General features: G+C 39.6%; 2 protein-coding genes across 2 annotated transcripts; one reads left to right on the top strand and one right to left on the bottom strand.

Annotated features, from left to right (window-relative positions):
- The first annotated feature begins 11,387 nt into the window (after nt 1-11,387).
- On the top strand, nt 11,388-12,344 carry LOC135770395 (olfactory receptor 4B13-like). Its single transcript, XM_065280093.1, has one exon. The coding sequence runs from the start codon at nt 11,388-11,390 to the stop codon at nt 12,342-12,344; it is 957 nt and encodes a 318-aa protein (XP_065136165.1).
- Nucleotides 12,345-15,888: 3,544 nt separating this feature from the next.
- Nucleotides 15,889-17,217, bottom strand: LOC135770394 (olfactory receptor 1M1-like). Its single transcript, XM_065280092.2, has 2 exons — nt 17,185-17,217; nt 15,889-17,076 (listed from the first exon to the last, which is right to left on the bottom strand). Exon 2 carries the CDS (start codon nt 17,038-17,040, stop codon nt 16,072-16,074), a length of 969 nt encoding a protein of 322 aa, XP_065136164.1. The 5' UTR covers nt 17,041-17,076; nt 17,185-17,217; the 3' UTR covers nt 15,889-16,071.
- Between the last annotated feature and the right edge of the window lie 549 nt (nt 17,218-17,766).

Here is a 17,766-nt window from a genome sequence, read left to right as displayed (position 1 = left end):
GACTGATGGATAGTAAAGATACAGGTCAGCTCTGCACTGCACATAGCACCCAAGGTTCTCTGGTGACCTGGAGAAGAAGGAAAACTGTTCTTCAAGAAAATAGGGGAAATGCGGCCGAAAGCCAGCAGCAGAACATAATGGAATGAAGATTTTTTCCCCAGCCCACCACCAGGGGAAGGAGTGGTGCAAACGACCTCCACAATCTTAAGGTCACCCATTACAAAGCCGCTTGCTTATGTTTTCTGCCTGGCTTAGCATAGGACTAGAGGACTGGGTGCCTTTACATCCAACCTCAGTGCAGCTTGGGCAGGGGCGGATGAGGGGGACACCCTTGGCGACAAATTAACTAAGGGGAGGCCTCCGTCAACTTTTAGGGCAGTTGAGAACTGCTGCCAGCCCTCAACCGTGTCACTTAAGAGGCTGGTCTGTGACAGGAGGAGTTTACGTAAAGTTGTCTGCATATCAACCAGACACATTTTTGGCCTTGTCGGACCACCATAATGGACACAAATAATTTGGACCCAGCTGATTTTGGCCTTGTTGGACCACCATAATGGACATTGCACAACCCAGACTGCTCCTACCTTTGTCACTCGTAGTGTTCAGCCATTACACTGTTGGGCCGTTACCACCCTTGTGCAGATGATTCAGTGCCTTATTTTGATGGACACAGCAGTAATGCCACAGCATGCTGGGCAAAGGCAGGTAGCCAGTAAGGCTGGTATTGACAGTTTGTGAGTGGGAGAAATGGATATCCAGCCAGGTGGCAGCGCCAGAAGGACACAGTTGCATTGCGAGTGGCCACGCCCCCCAGGGATTGCTGTGTATTCCCAGCGTTCACGCCAAAAAATTTAATAATCTGTGTATTATTGAATAACTGTAAGAATATTTCCTTTAAATATAATTTTTGTCATATAAAGTTTTGAGAGATAATAATGTTTTTTCCACTGCTTATTTAGACTTGTTAGTGCAGTTAAAATCGCATTTGGCGCATTTACCTATTAATTTCAGTAATATTGCTGTTTTTCCGAATAATAATAGTACAATTTACATTCAATCCTGCTTCCTTCTCTGTTTATTCATTTCATTATGCCATGAGACGTTCAATTCAATTCAATTCAATTTTATTTATATAGCGCTTTTCACAAAAGTCAATTGTTTCAAAGCAGCTTTACATAAATAGAAGCAGTGAAAAGCACAGAAAACGACAGATAGCACAACAGAATACATGATAGCATGAGCAGTTAAATTTGCTGCGGCTATGACTCAATATTATAATTGCACGTATTACTAAAGCAACGTATAGAAGAGGAAGCTAGGTAAAGCCCAAAAAGGCTGCCTCCCCGGGGTGAAAAACCCCCTAGGAGAAAAAAAAACCCCGGGCTTTTATCCGAGGAAAAATAAGTCCTAGGAGGGAAAAACCCTTGGGAGAACGGAAATGGAGATTTAGCGGAGATTAAGCGGTTCTGCCGGTGATCGTTGGTCAGGTATCAGCTGGGCATAACGTTGAAGGACAGCCAGTAGATCAGAGGTGTGCCGACTTTCACATCTACCGGGACTGGGTCTGTTTGTCTCGTCCTCGGGTCGAGGACGAGACAGGGAGAGAAAAACAAAATCGTATTAGCGTAGCGGCCGTTCATATGTATTGAAGTGTCACACAGTGATGTGGTTTAACTCAGCTTAGTTCCAGACAGACTAAATATTGCGGCATAATTATGTTATCCACAGTTGAGGATTTAGCAATTTGGGGGCCCAATGCGAGGGTATATATGGTAAATAAGGGTCACCTTCCGATCTTTAAGAGAAAATGAAACCTGACGACCCGTTTGACTAAGGCCTAAAGCCCCACTGTCGTCGTTAATGCAGGTTCAGTGGCAAACGGGTCTATATTGTATACCATTTACAGGACCAGGAGAAAACGCCAAAAACATCGCAACCCGACCATACGTGCTAACCCGTTTGACTAAGGCCGGAAGCCCCACTGTCGTCGTTAATGCAGGTTCAGTGGCAAACGGGTATGTATGGCATACTATTCATAAGACTTACGATAGCGCCAAAATCGCAACCCGACCATACATACCAACCCGTTTGACTAAGGCTTGAGGCCCCACTGTCGTCGTTAATGCAGGTTCAGTGGCAAACGGGTCTGTATGGCATACTATTCACAAGACACACGAAAGCGCGAAAAACGCAACCCGACCATACATACCAACCCGTTTGACTAAGGCTGGAGGCCCCACTGTCGTCGTTAATGCAGGTTCAGTGGCAAACGGGTCTGTATGGCATACTATTCATAAGACTTACGATAGCGCCAAAATCGCAACCCGACCATACGTGCCAACCCGTTTGACTAAGGCTGGAGGCCCCACTGTCGTCGTTAATGCAGGTTCAGTGGCAAACGGGTATGTATGGCATACTATTCACAAGACACACGAATGCGCGAAAAACGCAACCCGACCATACATACCAACCCGTTTGACTAAGGCTGGAGGCCCCACTGTCGTCGTTAATGCAGGTTCAGTGGCAAACGGGTATGTATGGCATACTATTCACAAGACACACGAAAGCGCGAAAAACGCAACCCGACCATACATACCAACCCGTTTGACTAAGGCTGGAGGCCCCACTGTCGTCGTTAATGCAGGTTCAGTGGCAAACGGGTCTGTATGGCATACTATTCATAAGACTTACGATAGCGCCAAAATCGCAACCCGACCATACGTGCCAACCCGTTTGACTAAGGCTGGAGGCCCCACTGTCGTCGTTAATGCAGGTTCAGTGGCAAACGGGTATGTATGGCATACTATTCACAAGACACACGAAAGCGCGAAAAACGCAACCCGACCATACATACCAACCCGTTTGACTAAGGCTGGAGGCCCCACTGTCGTCGTTAATGCAGGTTCAGTGGCAAACGGGTCTGTATGGCATACTATTCACAAGACACACGAAAGCACCAAAATCGCAACCCGACCATACGTGCCAAACCGTTTGACTAAGGCTGGAGGCCCCACTGTCGTCGTTAATGCAGGTTCAGTGGCAAACGGTGGCAAACTATTTAATGCAATTCATTTTAAGTGTTCATGCAGAAAAGGTTTTTATTTATTTATTTGGTTGGTCTGTGTTATGACCGTGAGTGCTTTGTTCCATGAAAATAACTATTGCGAGTTAAGAACCTTTACTAGACAAATTATGCGAATGCTTTGTTGAAGAGAAAAGTTTTAAGTCTAGATTTAAAATGATCGACTGTGTCTGATTCTCGGACATCGGTTGGTAAATCATTCCAGAGCTTAGGGGCTAAGTAGGAAAAGGATCTTCCACTTTTTTGATAGTCTAGGGATAATCAATAGGCCAGAATTTTGCGACCGTAGTGTGCGTGATGGATTGTATTCTGATAGTAATTCTCTAAGATATGAGGGTGCTAAGCCATTTAAAGCTTTGTAGGTGATTAGTGATATTTTAAATTGGATGCGATATTTAACTGGTAGCCAGTGTAAAGATGCCAGAATTGGGCTTATGTGGTCATACTTCTTAGATTGAGTAAGTACCCTTGCAGAAGCGTTTTGAACTAGCTGAAGCTTGTTGACCTGATTTGAATGGCATCCCCCGAGTAGCGAGTTACAATAGTCTATTCTAGAGGTCATAAAAGCATGAATAAGCTTCTCTGCGTCAGATGTAGACAGTATATGGCGTATTTTTGAGATATTTCTAAGATGGAAGAATGCTGTGTGGCAGACGTTGGCGATATGACTATCAAAGGATAAGTTGCTGTCGAACATCACACCTAAGTTCCTAACCGTGGAAGATGGCACCACAGTACAGCCATCTATGTGCAATTTGTAATCTGACATATTATGTTTGTAGCGATTTGGTTCAATAATAAGTACCTCTGTCTTATTGGAGTTGAGCTTAAGAAAGTTATGTGCCATCCAGTCACTAACATCGCTAATGCAGTCTTTTAGTTTAGAAAACGTGTGTGTTTCGCTGGGATGCGAGGAGATGTAAAGCTGGGTATCATCCGCATAGCAGTGAAAACTTATGTTATGTTTCCTGATAATGTCTCCTAGGGGTAACATGTATAACGAGAACAGGATAGGACCTAAAACTGATCCCTGCGGTACACCGTATTTAACCAGGGAGTGATATGACTCTTCCTCATTTACATAAACAAAGTGACAGCGATTGGTTAGATATGACCTAAACCAGGCTAGCGCCTGACCACTGATACCAACATAGTTTTCTAGTCTATTGAGTAGGATTCTGTGGTCTATTGTGTCAAATGCTGCACTAAGGTCTAGTAATATAAGAATTGAGATTTCACCACGATCGGATGTTAATAGGAGGTCATTTGTAACTCTAAGCAACGCTGTCTCTGTGCTATGGTGGGGCCTGAATCCTGATTGGAACTTTTCATATGTACTATTATTTGTCAAGAATGTGCGTAACTGGCTTGCCACTACCTTTTCTAATATTTTCGAAAGAAAAGGGAGATTTGAGATTGGTCTAAAGTTATTAAGTTCTCCTTGGTCAAGCTGTGGTTTTTTAATCAGCGGTTTAATAACTGCTAGTTTGAAAGCTGTTGGAACGTATCCTATTTCTAGCGATGAGTTAAAGATATTTAGAACTGGGGTTGACACTACAGGGAATACTTCTTTAAGTAGTTTTGTGGGAACGGGGTCTAATATACAGGACGATGATTTGGATGATGTGACTAGTTTAGAGAGCTCATCTATTGTAGTAGGTTTAAATGAATCAAGATGTTCGTATGGTAGTCTAGTGTTAAGTGAACTAATGGGTAGAGTGGTGGCTGCCTGGGTAGCTACGATGTTTTCCCTAATAGCCGAAATTTTGTTAGAAAAGAAGTTCATGAAGTCGTTACTATTGTGTTGAAGTTTACTATTGGTTTCTGTTTGTTCTTTGTTTCTAGTCAGTTTCGCAACTGTGCTAAAGAGGAAACGAGGGTTATTATGATTCTCATTTATAAGCTTGCTAAGATATGTAGATCTGGCGGTTTTAATAGCCTGTCTGTAGTGTTTAACACTCTGTTTCCATGCTGCGCGCCATACTTCTAACTTTGTGCTTCTATAATTTCTTTCCATTTTTCTAGCTGCCTTTTTAAGGGCTGCTGTGTGATGGTCATACCATGGAGCTGGCGGTTTTTCTTTGAATCTCTTTTTTCGAATGGGAGCAACGGCATCTAATGTGTTAGAACAGACATTGTTTAGGTTTTCTATTTCAATATCTAGATCGTCACAGTTATCTGCTACATGTTTCATTTGGGACAGGTCTGGAAGAGTGCTAATAAAGCTATCTTTAGTGGTGGAAATTATTGTTCTGGCTAGTCGGTAGCATGTTGTAGATTGAGTGATCCTATCTAGAAGTACAGTGTATGACACAAGGTAATGGTCAGAAACTGCATCACTCTGAGGTGATATTTCGACGTCATTAATATTGAGTCCGAGTGACAGAATTAAGTCTAATGTGTGATTACGAGTATGCGTTGGCCCTGTCACGTTTTGTCTAATATTGAGAGAATTTAGAACATCTATAAACGCACGTCCTAATGCGTCTTTTGGGTTGTCCACATGGACATTAAAATCACCAACAATAAGAGCTTTATCTACAGTGACTACAAGCTCAGATAGGAAATCTGCTATTTCATTAAGGAAATCTGCATGGTGGCCCGGTGGTCTATAGATTGTCGCTAAAGCAAAAGAAAGCTGTTTGTGGTTACGATCAGTTATTTCCATATTTAACAACATTACTTCAAATGATTTAAATTTTAGCTCAGATTTTTGGTTTACTTTAAACATTGTGTTGTATATTGTAGCTACACCACCCCCTCTCCCCTTTAATCGAGGTTCGTGTTTATAATAATAGTCTTGTGGGGTGGATTCATTTAAACTAATGTAGTCGTCTGCTTTAAGCCAGGTTTCTGTTAAACAGAGTACATCTAAGTTTTGGTCTGTAATTATTTCATTGACAATAGGTTCTTTATTGGTAAGCGATCTAATGTTAAGAAGGCCGAATTTTAAGATTCGAGATTCATCTGTTAATGTATTGTTTTCTAATTTTATTTGAATCAGATTTGTACCAGATGTAACAAGCGGTGCCCTGTATTTATTTGTTCGGGGAACAGATACAGTTGAAATGTGCTGATATTTCGGTAAGATTGACTCGAAGTGCTGGGATATAAGTGGTCTTGACATATCACGGCAGCTAACAGATGGACGGTTAAGCCGATCCGTCTGTTTCCTGACCTGGGCCCTGGATAGTCATACTATATCAGAATTAAGACTATTGATCAGATTTTTAGTGAGTATAGCACTTCCTTCCGATGACGGATGAAGGCCATCTCGGGTTAGGAGAAATGGTCTTCCCCAGAAATGCTTCCAATTGTCTATAAACCCTACGTTATGCTGAGGGCACCACTTTGACATCCATCCATTGAGAGACACTAATCTACTATGTGTTTCATCTCCCCGGTAGGCGGGGAGGGGACCAGAGCATATTACATTGTCTGACATTGTTTTTGCAATTTCACACATCTCCTTAATATTATCTTTGGTGATTTCCGACTGGCGGAGCCTAGTGTCATTCGTGCCGGCGTGAATAACAATCTTAGAAAACTTCCGCTTAGCATTAGCCAGCACTTTAAGTTTGGATCTAATGTCAGACGTTCTGGCTCCCGGTATACAGTCGACTATGGTGTTTGGTGCCTCAATGTTAGTGTTCCTGAGTATAGAATCTCCAATGACCAGGGCACTTTTAAAAGGTGTTTCAGCTGGTATACTCCTTAGGGGATCGAATCTGTTAGAAATTGTCGTTACGTTATGGGTCTTAGAAGGACGCCTTATATGACTATGCCGCCTAACAGTCACCCAGTTTGACCGCCGACTTGACTCTGATGACGGAACCGAGCCATGTGTATTTTGATAAACACTATGCGCGCTCGATACAGTATTTGTAATATTTATATTAGCATCTGATGTCGGAACAGAGCCATTAGTCTTTTCGCTCGATAGATTATTTGCGACAGTAACATTAGCGGTTTTGCTATCCTCAACTAGCGTTCGGATGCGCGATTCTAGTTCTGCAACCTTCTCAGTTAACCTTAATACTTCAATACACTTAGTGCATGTAAACCCCTCTATGCTAACAGCAGAAGCTAAACTATACATGTGGCAAGTAGTACATGTTACAATAACAAGCGGAGTCTTACCGCTTTCATGCTGGGCGATGGCGTCTTCGTTTACCCGAACGCGGTCCCCGGAGCTGCATCGCGTGGGGTGTTCGGTTGTGACATGCCTCGGTCGCCTGCGAACGTCTGGGGCCAGGGTGATGTTTGGCTTGCCGAATCTACGAAGGCCGGGCAGCGGTTCCTCCACAGCTTCCCGATCGCTTTCATGTCGTTCACGGTCCGTGAAGCTGCATCGCGTGGAATGCATGTTTGTTGCTCGCTTGTGGACGTCGGAAGGCAGGCTGAAGTGGGCGCTGTACCTCGCCTTGGATCTGCTAAAACCGGGAAACAACTCCTCCACAGCTTCCCGCTCAGGTGAGGATAGGTCAGAAAAGCATATATCAGATGAATCCGCCATTAGATCGGAAAATGCTAGCTTCAGCCTCCACCGTGTGGATGCTAGCGGGCTATATGGAGGAGTTCATTGTCATTTATATTAATAATCTTGTCTAATTAATAATCTTGTCTAATATTCAAATCATATAAGGAATAATGTGTCTATCTTTAAATAACTGGAAGAATATAGTTTTGAAATTAATTTTTGTCATAAAGTTTTGATAAATAATAATGTTGTGAGGATATTTATTGCCATGTGAGACGTTTATTGCCGTTGAATACTTGCGTCTATAATATGGAAATCATATATACATAGTAGGAAATATATAATGTGGTATACTGCAAAGTTACCCTGCTAATTTTTATTTATGATATGTGGAGATAAATAAACCTTTGCAAATCTGCTGATTTGATCCATTCATGTCCTGACCACCAGGCAAGAGATTTTAAACATCCTTAATTCACACTTACTAGTCTTCCAAATAATATCTAAAGTATATTGTTTTGTGAAAAAAAGATGCTTTGTTATATTGTTTATGCGCTTTTTAAAGTTTGTGTTGTGGAGGGCAGAGTGAAGCCAGCAGAGCAGGAAGCCTAGGCGTAGCAGGAATCCAGGGCGGTGCAGGCAGAGCAGGAAGCCAGGGCAGAGCAGGTGGCCAGGGCGGAGCAGGCATAGCAGGTGGCCAGGGCGAAGCCGAAGGTGGGACCAGAGACCAGAGCGAAGCTGTAAGCAAAACCAGAGACCAGAGCGGAGTTAGCGCCCAGGGTGGTGCTGCAGGTAGAGCCAGAGACCAGAGCTGAGCTGGAAGCCAGGGTGGTGCTGCAGGAAGGACCAGAGACCAGAGCATAGCTGAAGACCAGGGCAAGCTTCAAGCATAGCAAGAGACCAGACTCTGGCGATTCACTTGGCATTGAAAATTCCCTTGTGACAGAAAGTGCATGAGGCTCAGGTTTGGACCTTCAAGTCGTGATAGAGCGTATAGATGACACAGGTTTAAACCTTCCAGCTGTGACAGGGAGTTCAGGAGACACAGGTTCATGAGTTTGAGAGACTTCCTGTGAAGCAGAAGAGCAAAAAACAGACCAAGCAAACCACAAAGCCAAGGCAAACATAGAAGATTCAAAAAGTTCAGAAGATACAGATCATTAGTATCATTCCGTTGAATCAAATAAGTTGTTTGGCTCAGGTGATTCAGAAGAATCGGGGTGATTCGGACAAATCAGTGACTCACTTGACTCGGTTGACTCTCTGAATTTGGTAGAATCACTTGACTTGGTTAACTCATTGAACTAAATAAGAAAATAAAAAAAAATGGTCAAACTGGCTGACTCCATCTTTCCGGTAGGCTCCAAAGACCCGTTCGACCCGATCAGTCCGGCTGGTTCTGTTGACTTGATTGGTCCGGCTGGTTCCATTGACCCGACTGGTCTGGCTGGTTCCATTGACCTGATCGGTCCGGCTGTTGAAGCAGACAGTTTGGAATGCCGGCCGCCTGAACCGACACCATCGGGGTATCTGCCAGGCTTGAGACTAACTGGTTCGCACAGGCCTCAACTGGGCTTACCAATATAGCAACCATCTTATGAACTGACTCGGGACTGGCGGCAGCCATCTTGTAAACAGGTTCGGTAACAAGTGTACAAAGGATTGGACAGGACAGAGTTAATGTAGAGCATTCCGGCATCCAAGGTTGATTTGGCTCCGTATCCCACGGACCCCCAATTCCTACTGCCCCCCCCCAAAAAATATTTAAAACCGGCATCCATCTCTACCCTGCTTACGGTTAGAGAGGACCCCCCAAGAGCAACGCTAGATTAACAAAGTCTGTGAAAGACCCCTTACTGTAAGTACCTTTTCTCCGAAGTCCACCTGGTTACACAGGTCCACAAACGCATCAACATATTCCTCGATTGGAGAATCCTCTTGATGTAAACAAAATTTCTATATTAAATGCAGTGTTGGCAACGTTACTGAAAAAAAGTAATTAGTTATAGTTACTAATTACTTCTACAAAATAGTAACTGAGTAAGTAACTGCGTTACATAATTATTAAAGTAACTAATTACCAGGCAAAGTAACTATTGTGTTATTTAAACAAAGTTTAAATATTTAAAATAACTTGGATGCCCCCAATATAAAATTTGTTGAATGAATGAATTAGACACTAAAGAGAAACCACTAATTTTGTGGCAGCATGTGATGATGTGGTGTGCTTTATAAGATCAGAATTACAGACGTGAAGATGCTCTCTCTTACTCTGCATAAGTTGCAAATTACATAAACATTCTTGCATTTCACCTCAACGATGGAAAAGTAGTGCTTATTATACTTTGTGTTTGCGACTGCTTCCTTTGAGTTTGTTGTACTTGCCATTGCTCTGTTGTTTGGGGTGTGTGGAACTCAGACAGACTGCAGCGCAAGGACCGGGACTGCCTGTGAGTGGCTAGCAGCAGCACCCGCAGCTCGTTGAGGAGAGAGAGCGATACATGCTCTCACGTCAGTCTCCAACCACGCCAGAAAAGATAGCTAGATTTGTCCCAGTCGCTTTTTGTAAATAAAGTTGCTAAAGGGGTTTAAAAAGTTGCTAAACCTAGCGACAAAGTCACCAAGTTGGCAACACTGCACTGAACTTCTCGGGCTGTGCATATGTTTGTGTATGAACTCTGCCTGCCTCTGGTTGGCTAAAGATGGAAATTAAGCCAATCATCACCGGTTATGTGGTTGTCCCACCCCCTCTAACACACACACACCAATCATCATCAGTTATGTGTCTTTCAGCCCCAAAAACACACACACACACACACACACACACACACACACACACACACACACACACACACACACACACACACACACACACACACACACACACACACACACACACACACACACACACACACACTAGAGAAAAGCTTTGCCTGTCTCGATGAGAGAACCTACTCTGGTGAAAATCGCTTTAGTGAGATTAATTATAGTAATGCGCAGCATTTATTGTCAGTAACAGTAACGGTGTTATAACGGAGGAAACTGTAATTTATTTGATTACTTGTTACTGAAAAAAATAACACCGTTAGTAACGCTGTTTATTTATAACGCCGTTATTACCATCACTGATTAAATTACATCTTGAAGCAAATGCCAAATCCAACCCCAAACCACTGGTCATACGTCCAAATGGTTCTTTGAACCTTTGCCCATGTTTAGCATGAGGAATCCAACTCTTTAACTGTGTTAATAAGACAGAATGCATTAATGTCATTAGATACCCCCTTTTTAAAATTTTTATGTTCTTGGAGGCTTAGCTCAGAAATGTTACATTTACACCCATTAATGTCATAATGTAAAAAATTGCATTATTTTAATAATATACCTATATTTATTGGAAACTGTCAGACACTTCTTAATCAACTTATTATTAATATTTTATTCTTTAATTTTGTTGAAGTAATGTAGGTAAATTATTTTTACTTGTATCATAGGTAAAGAACTGCAGTGATTATCCTGGGAGCTTTGAGGTGTTTTACGTCATGCAATTTTGATATTTCTCTCATATAAACAATGTTGTCTGGTGATAACTAACTATAACCACTTAAGGTTCCTCTTTAAAGAGGTATAAACCCTCTACATTCCTTAACCAGCTAATCACTGTCTTAACAAAATTGGTGGATTACAATATCAAAAATCAGTTTGTGCTTTTAGAAAATGTTCAGAAATGTTAAATAATCTAATGTGTTGATACTGTGAACTGTATATTGTGTACATACAAAACTCTAAAATTGGTGCTAAAAGGACTCCAGTTCATCGTGTGGAATGGGAAACATCACTTTTATAAAAGATTTTGTCATTTCTGGCTTTCCAGGACTTCAGCCTCAATATTATGGCATTGTCTCAGCAGTCCTGTTTTTTGTTTATGTGTGTACACTGATGGGAAATGCTGTATTTATAACATTATTTGTATTATCTAAGAGCCTCCAAAAGCCTGTGTATTACTGCATTGTAAATCTTGCTGTGTGTGATGTACTCTTCAGCACCACTGCATTACCAAAGATAATCAGCAGGTATTGGTTTAAAGATGGATCCATTTCATTTTTGGGCTGCTTTCTTCAAATGTTTTTTGTGCATTATTTTGGTTCGGTCACTTCACGTCTGTTGTCAGTTATGGCTATAGATCGCTATGCAGCCATATGTTTACCACTTCGATATCACAGCATTATGATGGACAGAAATGTTTTCATTTTGATCTTTGGCTCTTGGATTTTGGGTCTGGTGGGCCCACTGATGATAATCATAAGAGCTTACCCGCTTCCTTACTGTGCTGGAAACACTATTGTACATTGTTACTGTGACCATGTTTCCATTACAACACTGGCGTGTGCTGACAGAGAAGAGTATGGTTATCCTGCTTTTGTAAATGCAATGGTAGTGCTGCTGGGTTCACTTTCTATTATTGTTTTCTCTTACTGTGCTATCATTGTATCCGTTCTGCGTATATCGAGCGCTCAAGGAAGACTGAAGACTTTGTCCACCTGCAGTCCTCAGCTCATCATTATTGCTCTGTTTTTCTTACCCAGATGTTTTAATTATTTGTCTAGCAATATTAACATAAAGTTCAGTACTGATTTGCGATTGGTCATTATAATGATGTATAGCCTCTTGCCACCAATGATTAACCCATTTATTTATTGTTTAAGAACAGATGAGGTGAGAAAAGTCTTAGTGGCACGATTGCAAAGGACAAAAATAGGCGTTAAATCAAGAAGGCCATGATCCATATGTTATATGAGTTTATCTCATGGAAACACTCCACAAGGAAACACCTCAGACAGTTGGCCAGTGTCTGACATGATGTGTTTTGTTTAATGTGTACAGTATACAGTTTTGTACAGTATATGTTTTTGTTAATTTAATAACGGTTTAATCAACATCAACACACACATTTAGTGTGAGTCCTGTATATGTAAGGAGAGCACCAATGTAAATGTAACTGTTAGTTGCTTGTTTACTCAGTATGTTATGATACCTTTTAATAAATTGCTCTGAGGAAATGTATCTAATTGCAGATGTATTTTATTTGTATTATAAGAAAATGAAATAAATTACACTATTACCCACAATGCCATATTTTAGTGGTAAGCAAATTGCAACAAACCGATCATACGTCAGAACAACAAGGTGTTAAAAGCTGTTCACACTACAGATGATAATGTTATTAACGTTAAAAATAGTTCTTGAAAATATTTAAGACTATGACAAAAAACTATAAGGATTTCATCACTTCTGTAGTATTTTTTTTTCCAATGGATAAATTATATAATATTGACAGCAAATCAAATCCATTCAAATTTAAAGTGTTCATGTATTTGAAATAGCAAATGACACTGGAGAAACTCTTTTCTGAGATCTATAATGTAAAATTACCTCAGGTATCCAGCGTTGTTGCAATTGCGGTGAAAATAACTATATTTTTTAGTCTACTCCACTGACTATGCCAGTATAATATAGTATACTAATATATGGTCTTGTGTCTTTCTTTAGGAAAATGGGTTTGCGAGTAAAATGCAGCTTTCCCAGATTTTGTGACATTACAGTTGTCTTCTACAAAAGTTGTTAAACACATATGGCCAATAATTTTTTATTACAACACAATTTATTGTTATTTGTACATTAGCATTTTAAGCAACTTTAATTATGAATAATAGTAATATAAATAATATTGATAAATTGATCATAGCATGGGCCATCATGGCCAGCCATTTATTGATGCAGCTCAAAAAACTAAACATTTTAATAAAATGTGGATTGTAACCGGTCCGACTCATTTTCCTTCACTACTCCAGGGTTTCCCGCAGAAAATTTGTTAGTCAAGGTGGTAGGGTTGGGCGGGTGGGCGGGGCCAAAGGGCGTGGCAATCAAAGGGGCGGGGCGTATGCGTCATGATGAAAATTAAAATATTTTAATAAAATAAATAAATAAAATATTTATTTTGAAAACACTCAAATAAAACTTAATTTTGAAGAAACTATGACAAAAAATGAACACATACTAGATTATTAATGAATTTTAATGTTTTTAACAGATACCTCTAATGGGAATAGAAGTGTGATGAAGTGAAACTAAAGGGTTAATAAACACAAACTGAAGCAGATGTTGTAGAACGTCAGGCGAACGATGATAGATAGCGCAAAAATTGTAAAAACTGATTATTTCCCACTATTAATTACATTACCTTAAAGGAGTGTAACTGTAGCATGTAAATAATGCACATAAATAAAGTGAGCAAGAGCGCTCAACAATTATATCTCATCAACAGGCACGTGAAACCTTAGCAGGTTGCTCAAACAACAAAATCACCAGCTAACTTACTTTAAAATTAGAAGAACTACAGACTAATACAATAACAGGCTTGAATAACCCCAAAACATAAGTCCACTTACAGTTCTCACGGACACGTGTTTTATCAACTGGCTATCCTCCAGACATGACGGAGCACGTTTTTATCTCATTTCGGCCATGTGGCGCGCGTCCCCGCATGCGGTGTGATGCGCGTACGCGCTATTCTCCGAGATGAACTTGGCGGCCTTTTGTGCAGAAAAGTTAGTTAAGGCGGTAGGGTTTCCAAGCTTAGGCGGGCCGCCTTAACTGAAATATGCTGCGGGAAACCCTGTACTCCCTGCTGGTGGAATGATCTTTCTATAGGAGCCTGATCAGCCACAGCCTTCGCTATATATTTACATAATAACTTTTATGTTTATCTAACCTCTCCTGTTAGTAAGCAACCCCTGTGAAAGATGCTAAATCGTGTGTTGATCAATCGGAGACCACACAGAAACAACTCTGACACCTTGGAAAATCTTGTCTTCTCTCACATTGACTGCTGTAAAGCAGATGACCATAATACAGTTTTGATCATATGTCCCTGTGACCTCACAAAGCACATTTGGACACATTTGGGCACTTTGTGATTCCATTTTAATTTGAAAGTAATGTTATAGGACTATCATTTCTCTTTTTCATAAATGTAAAAACGTTCTCGTTATGCTTTTATTTTGTGATTTCTTTTCTTATTTAACTCAACTACCAACCAGTTCTCATGAAGTGAATGTAAATGGCCAAATTCCAATTTTGCGTGCATATAATGTAATATAATGTATATAATACACCTTTTCACTTGGGGCACATCTTTTTGTGTCATTTATATTGGTTTCTTAGGGGGGGGGGGGTTCTTTTCTTTAACATTGTCGCTTGGGTTTGGGAATAGAACAACGTTTTTACATAAAATGACATCCTAACCCCAATTCTAACCCCAACATCAAGCGACCATCATAAAAAAAACAGAAACATATTAAATGACACTTTAATGCAAATCTTAACCCCAAACCCAAGCGACAATGGTTTAAAAAATATAATCATCATACGCATGCAAAATTGGAATTTGATGAATGTTAGTTAGTTAGTTAGTTTCCTTTATTTGTTTTCCTTGGGAGAAATGTGGATTTGTACAGAGAGCCTACTGCATAAGATGTATTGCAACTTTTTACACTGTGTGCTATTTATAAGCAATCATGAGAATGCTGCAATTCCATTAATTAAAACACATAAAAAAACACAATAAGTACCACTTTTTGTTTTTGACATTTGATTGAATAAAAAAGCAATATTGAAATCAATAAACTAATGTTGTAACATACCATTTTTGGGCAGCTTCCCGGACAGGATTTAGATTATTCCAGGACTAGGCCTTAGTTGTGTTAGATTATATTAGTTTTAAGAAGGCCTAATTTTTACAAACATACCTTACAAAACATTACTGATGTGCATATTGAGACAAAACTATTGCAATTATATATTCTAAGATATGTCAGGGCCAGATGTTTTTTAAATGAAGGCAGCTCAAACATGCATTTACGATAAGCCCTATCTGGAAAAACCACCCCAATAAAATTGATTTTATCACAAGTAAAATAAAATAACAATTGGGGGGTATGACTGTACAAATATGCCATACTATGCTTACAGACAAATCTGACCATGTTTTAAGGAAAATACAAAGTAGGAGACAGAGTAATAATTTTTTCCAGCAACAAATATCAAATTTCAAGTACAAGATCCAGGGTCTGTGCTGCAGTATACCACTGTATTGCAATCTGTGCTGCTGCAGAATGAATTGAAACTTATCTGTAGCAAAAAGTCAAATATAATAAGCATTCAATTGACAGTCTGTCTGTTTATTGTTACTGAGACATATTACCATACAGTATGTAACAATGAGGGTTTATAACAGATATACAGTCTACAGTACAGTCATCCCAGTTGCAATAAGATATTAAACTTAAATCATCATGCGCACATTAGGATCATATCTTGAATCAAGCTTATAATAGCAATATTCCCACATCAAGCCATTATTTACTGTTTCACCTAATAGCATTTATCACAAAAGCATCTACAAAATGCTCTACTTTAAGTCTTAATAAACAAATGTTAGTAAGATAATTCATTTTGTGATTAAAGCAGATCTTTTGTAAAGCACTTTGCGAACTACATCTTTGATTTCAGCTGTGTTTAAAACGTAAATGATGGGATTTAACATTGGGGGAATCACAAATGAAAGAGATGTGCTGATTATTCTGTCATTAGGAGGGAGAGAAAACATTATTGCAGCAATGTAAGCACCTGAAATGGGGAGGAAAAAAGTTCCTACAAGCATCATGTGGCAAGCACAGGTCTTAAGGGCCTTAAACCGTCCTTTCCAGGATGTAATTTTACTTAAGGAAAGAAAAATGCATACATAGGAAAGGACTACAATGACCAGTGGTGCTATAACGTATAAAACTGTGACAACTATTGACAGTTGGTGATTGATACTGTTGTCATTACATGCTAACATATACACAGGTCCATGATCACAAAAAAAACTTTTTATCACATTGGATTTACACAATTTAAGTCGAGTGATCAAAATCACAAAAGTGCCTATCACAAATGTGTTAAATGCCCATAGAGCTGAATACATTAAAAGCATTACAGTATTATTCACAATGGTATGATATCTTAGAGGTAAGCAAATTGCAATGACACGATCAAATGATAGGGCAACTAGTGTTAAACACTGCATACCACTAAAGAAGAAAACAAAAAACATGTTGGCTAAACAAGCATCATAGGAGATGTACTGTGATTCAAAAACAAACATCCTCATCATGTTGGGAATCAGAGCGTTAGTTGCACCAATGTCGGCCAGAGCCAAATTAAACACACCAATATACTTTGGGCTGTGCAGACTCCGGTCAAGTGCTATAATGAGAAGAACTGTAGAGTTCCCAATTACAGCAATAATGTAAGTGCAAAATAAGAAAATATAATAATAGCGGCTGTATGGTATACCTGAAAGTCCAGTGATGAAAAAGTATTCAGGATGTGGAATGGTGATATTCTGGGAAAAATTGGCATTTATGGAATTCATGGTAAATTTGCATTTACATGTAGGTTTTTTCCAAAGCTGAAAAAAAATAAATACAAGAGCAAAACATTTACATGACACTAATTTCCAAATCCATTCTTTAAAAATGTACAAATTACTATTATTTACCTCAATGCTATTACTTACATAAGTTGTTGAATGTTTCTTGGCTTGACTTGATTTTAGTTGCTTCATTGAATTGTGTCCCTGTTTCAATGTTTTTGTCTTATATATAGTGACACTCTCATAAAGGAACATGATTGAAACTCCACCTTTTTTCCTTTCATCCTTTTGATTGGTTTTAATTACTTATTTAGTTAGTAGTTAACATTGTTGCTTCTAATAATTTAACTTAACTTCAAAAAGTTATGTTTATGAGATCGAAAGTGATTTAATATGCAAATGTAATGTTTCTTGATGTCCATGTGAAATTAAGAGTAGCACAGAACATGTATGCAGCTTTTTAAGTCACATAACATTAGGCCCATCTCTCTGTGCAATGTAAAAAATTATATGTGATATCTACTTGTGGGATCTTCCTGATTTTTCATGTAAAATTACATGACATGTGTTAACTAGTTAAACTGATACATAACAATATAGTGCAATATCTACCCTGGGGACCGATCACAAGCTGTTCACGTAAAATGTTTATTATTATACACCACAATGTGATGAGCACGTAAGAAGAGACATCATGATCATCATTGTTTCAACAGTCTAAACACA

This window comes from Paramisgurnus dabryanus, chromosome 8, assembly GCF_030506205.2.
Source record: "Paramisgurnus dabryanus chromosome 8, PD_genome_1.1, whole genome shotgun sequence".
Taxonomy (NCBI): domain Eukaryota; kingdom Metazoa; phylum Chordata; class Actinopteri; order Cypriniformes; family Cobitidae; genus Paramisgurnus; species Paramisgurnus dabryanus.
The sequence above is the reverse complement of the archived record's forward strand: the minus strand, read 5'-3'. Positions and strand labels throughout refer to the sequence as shown.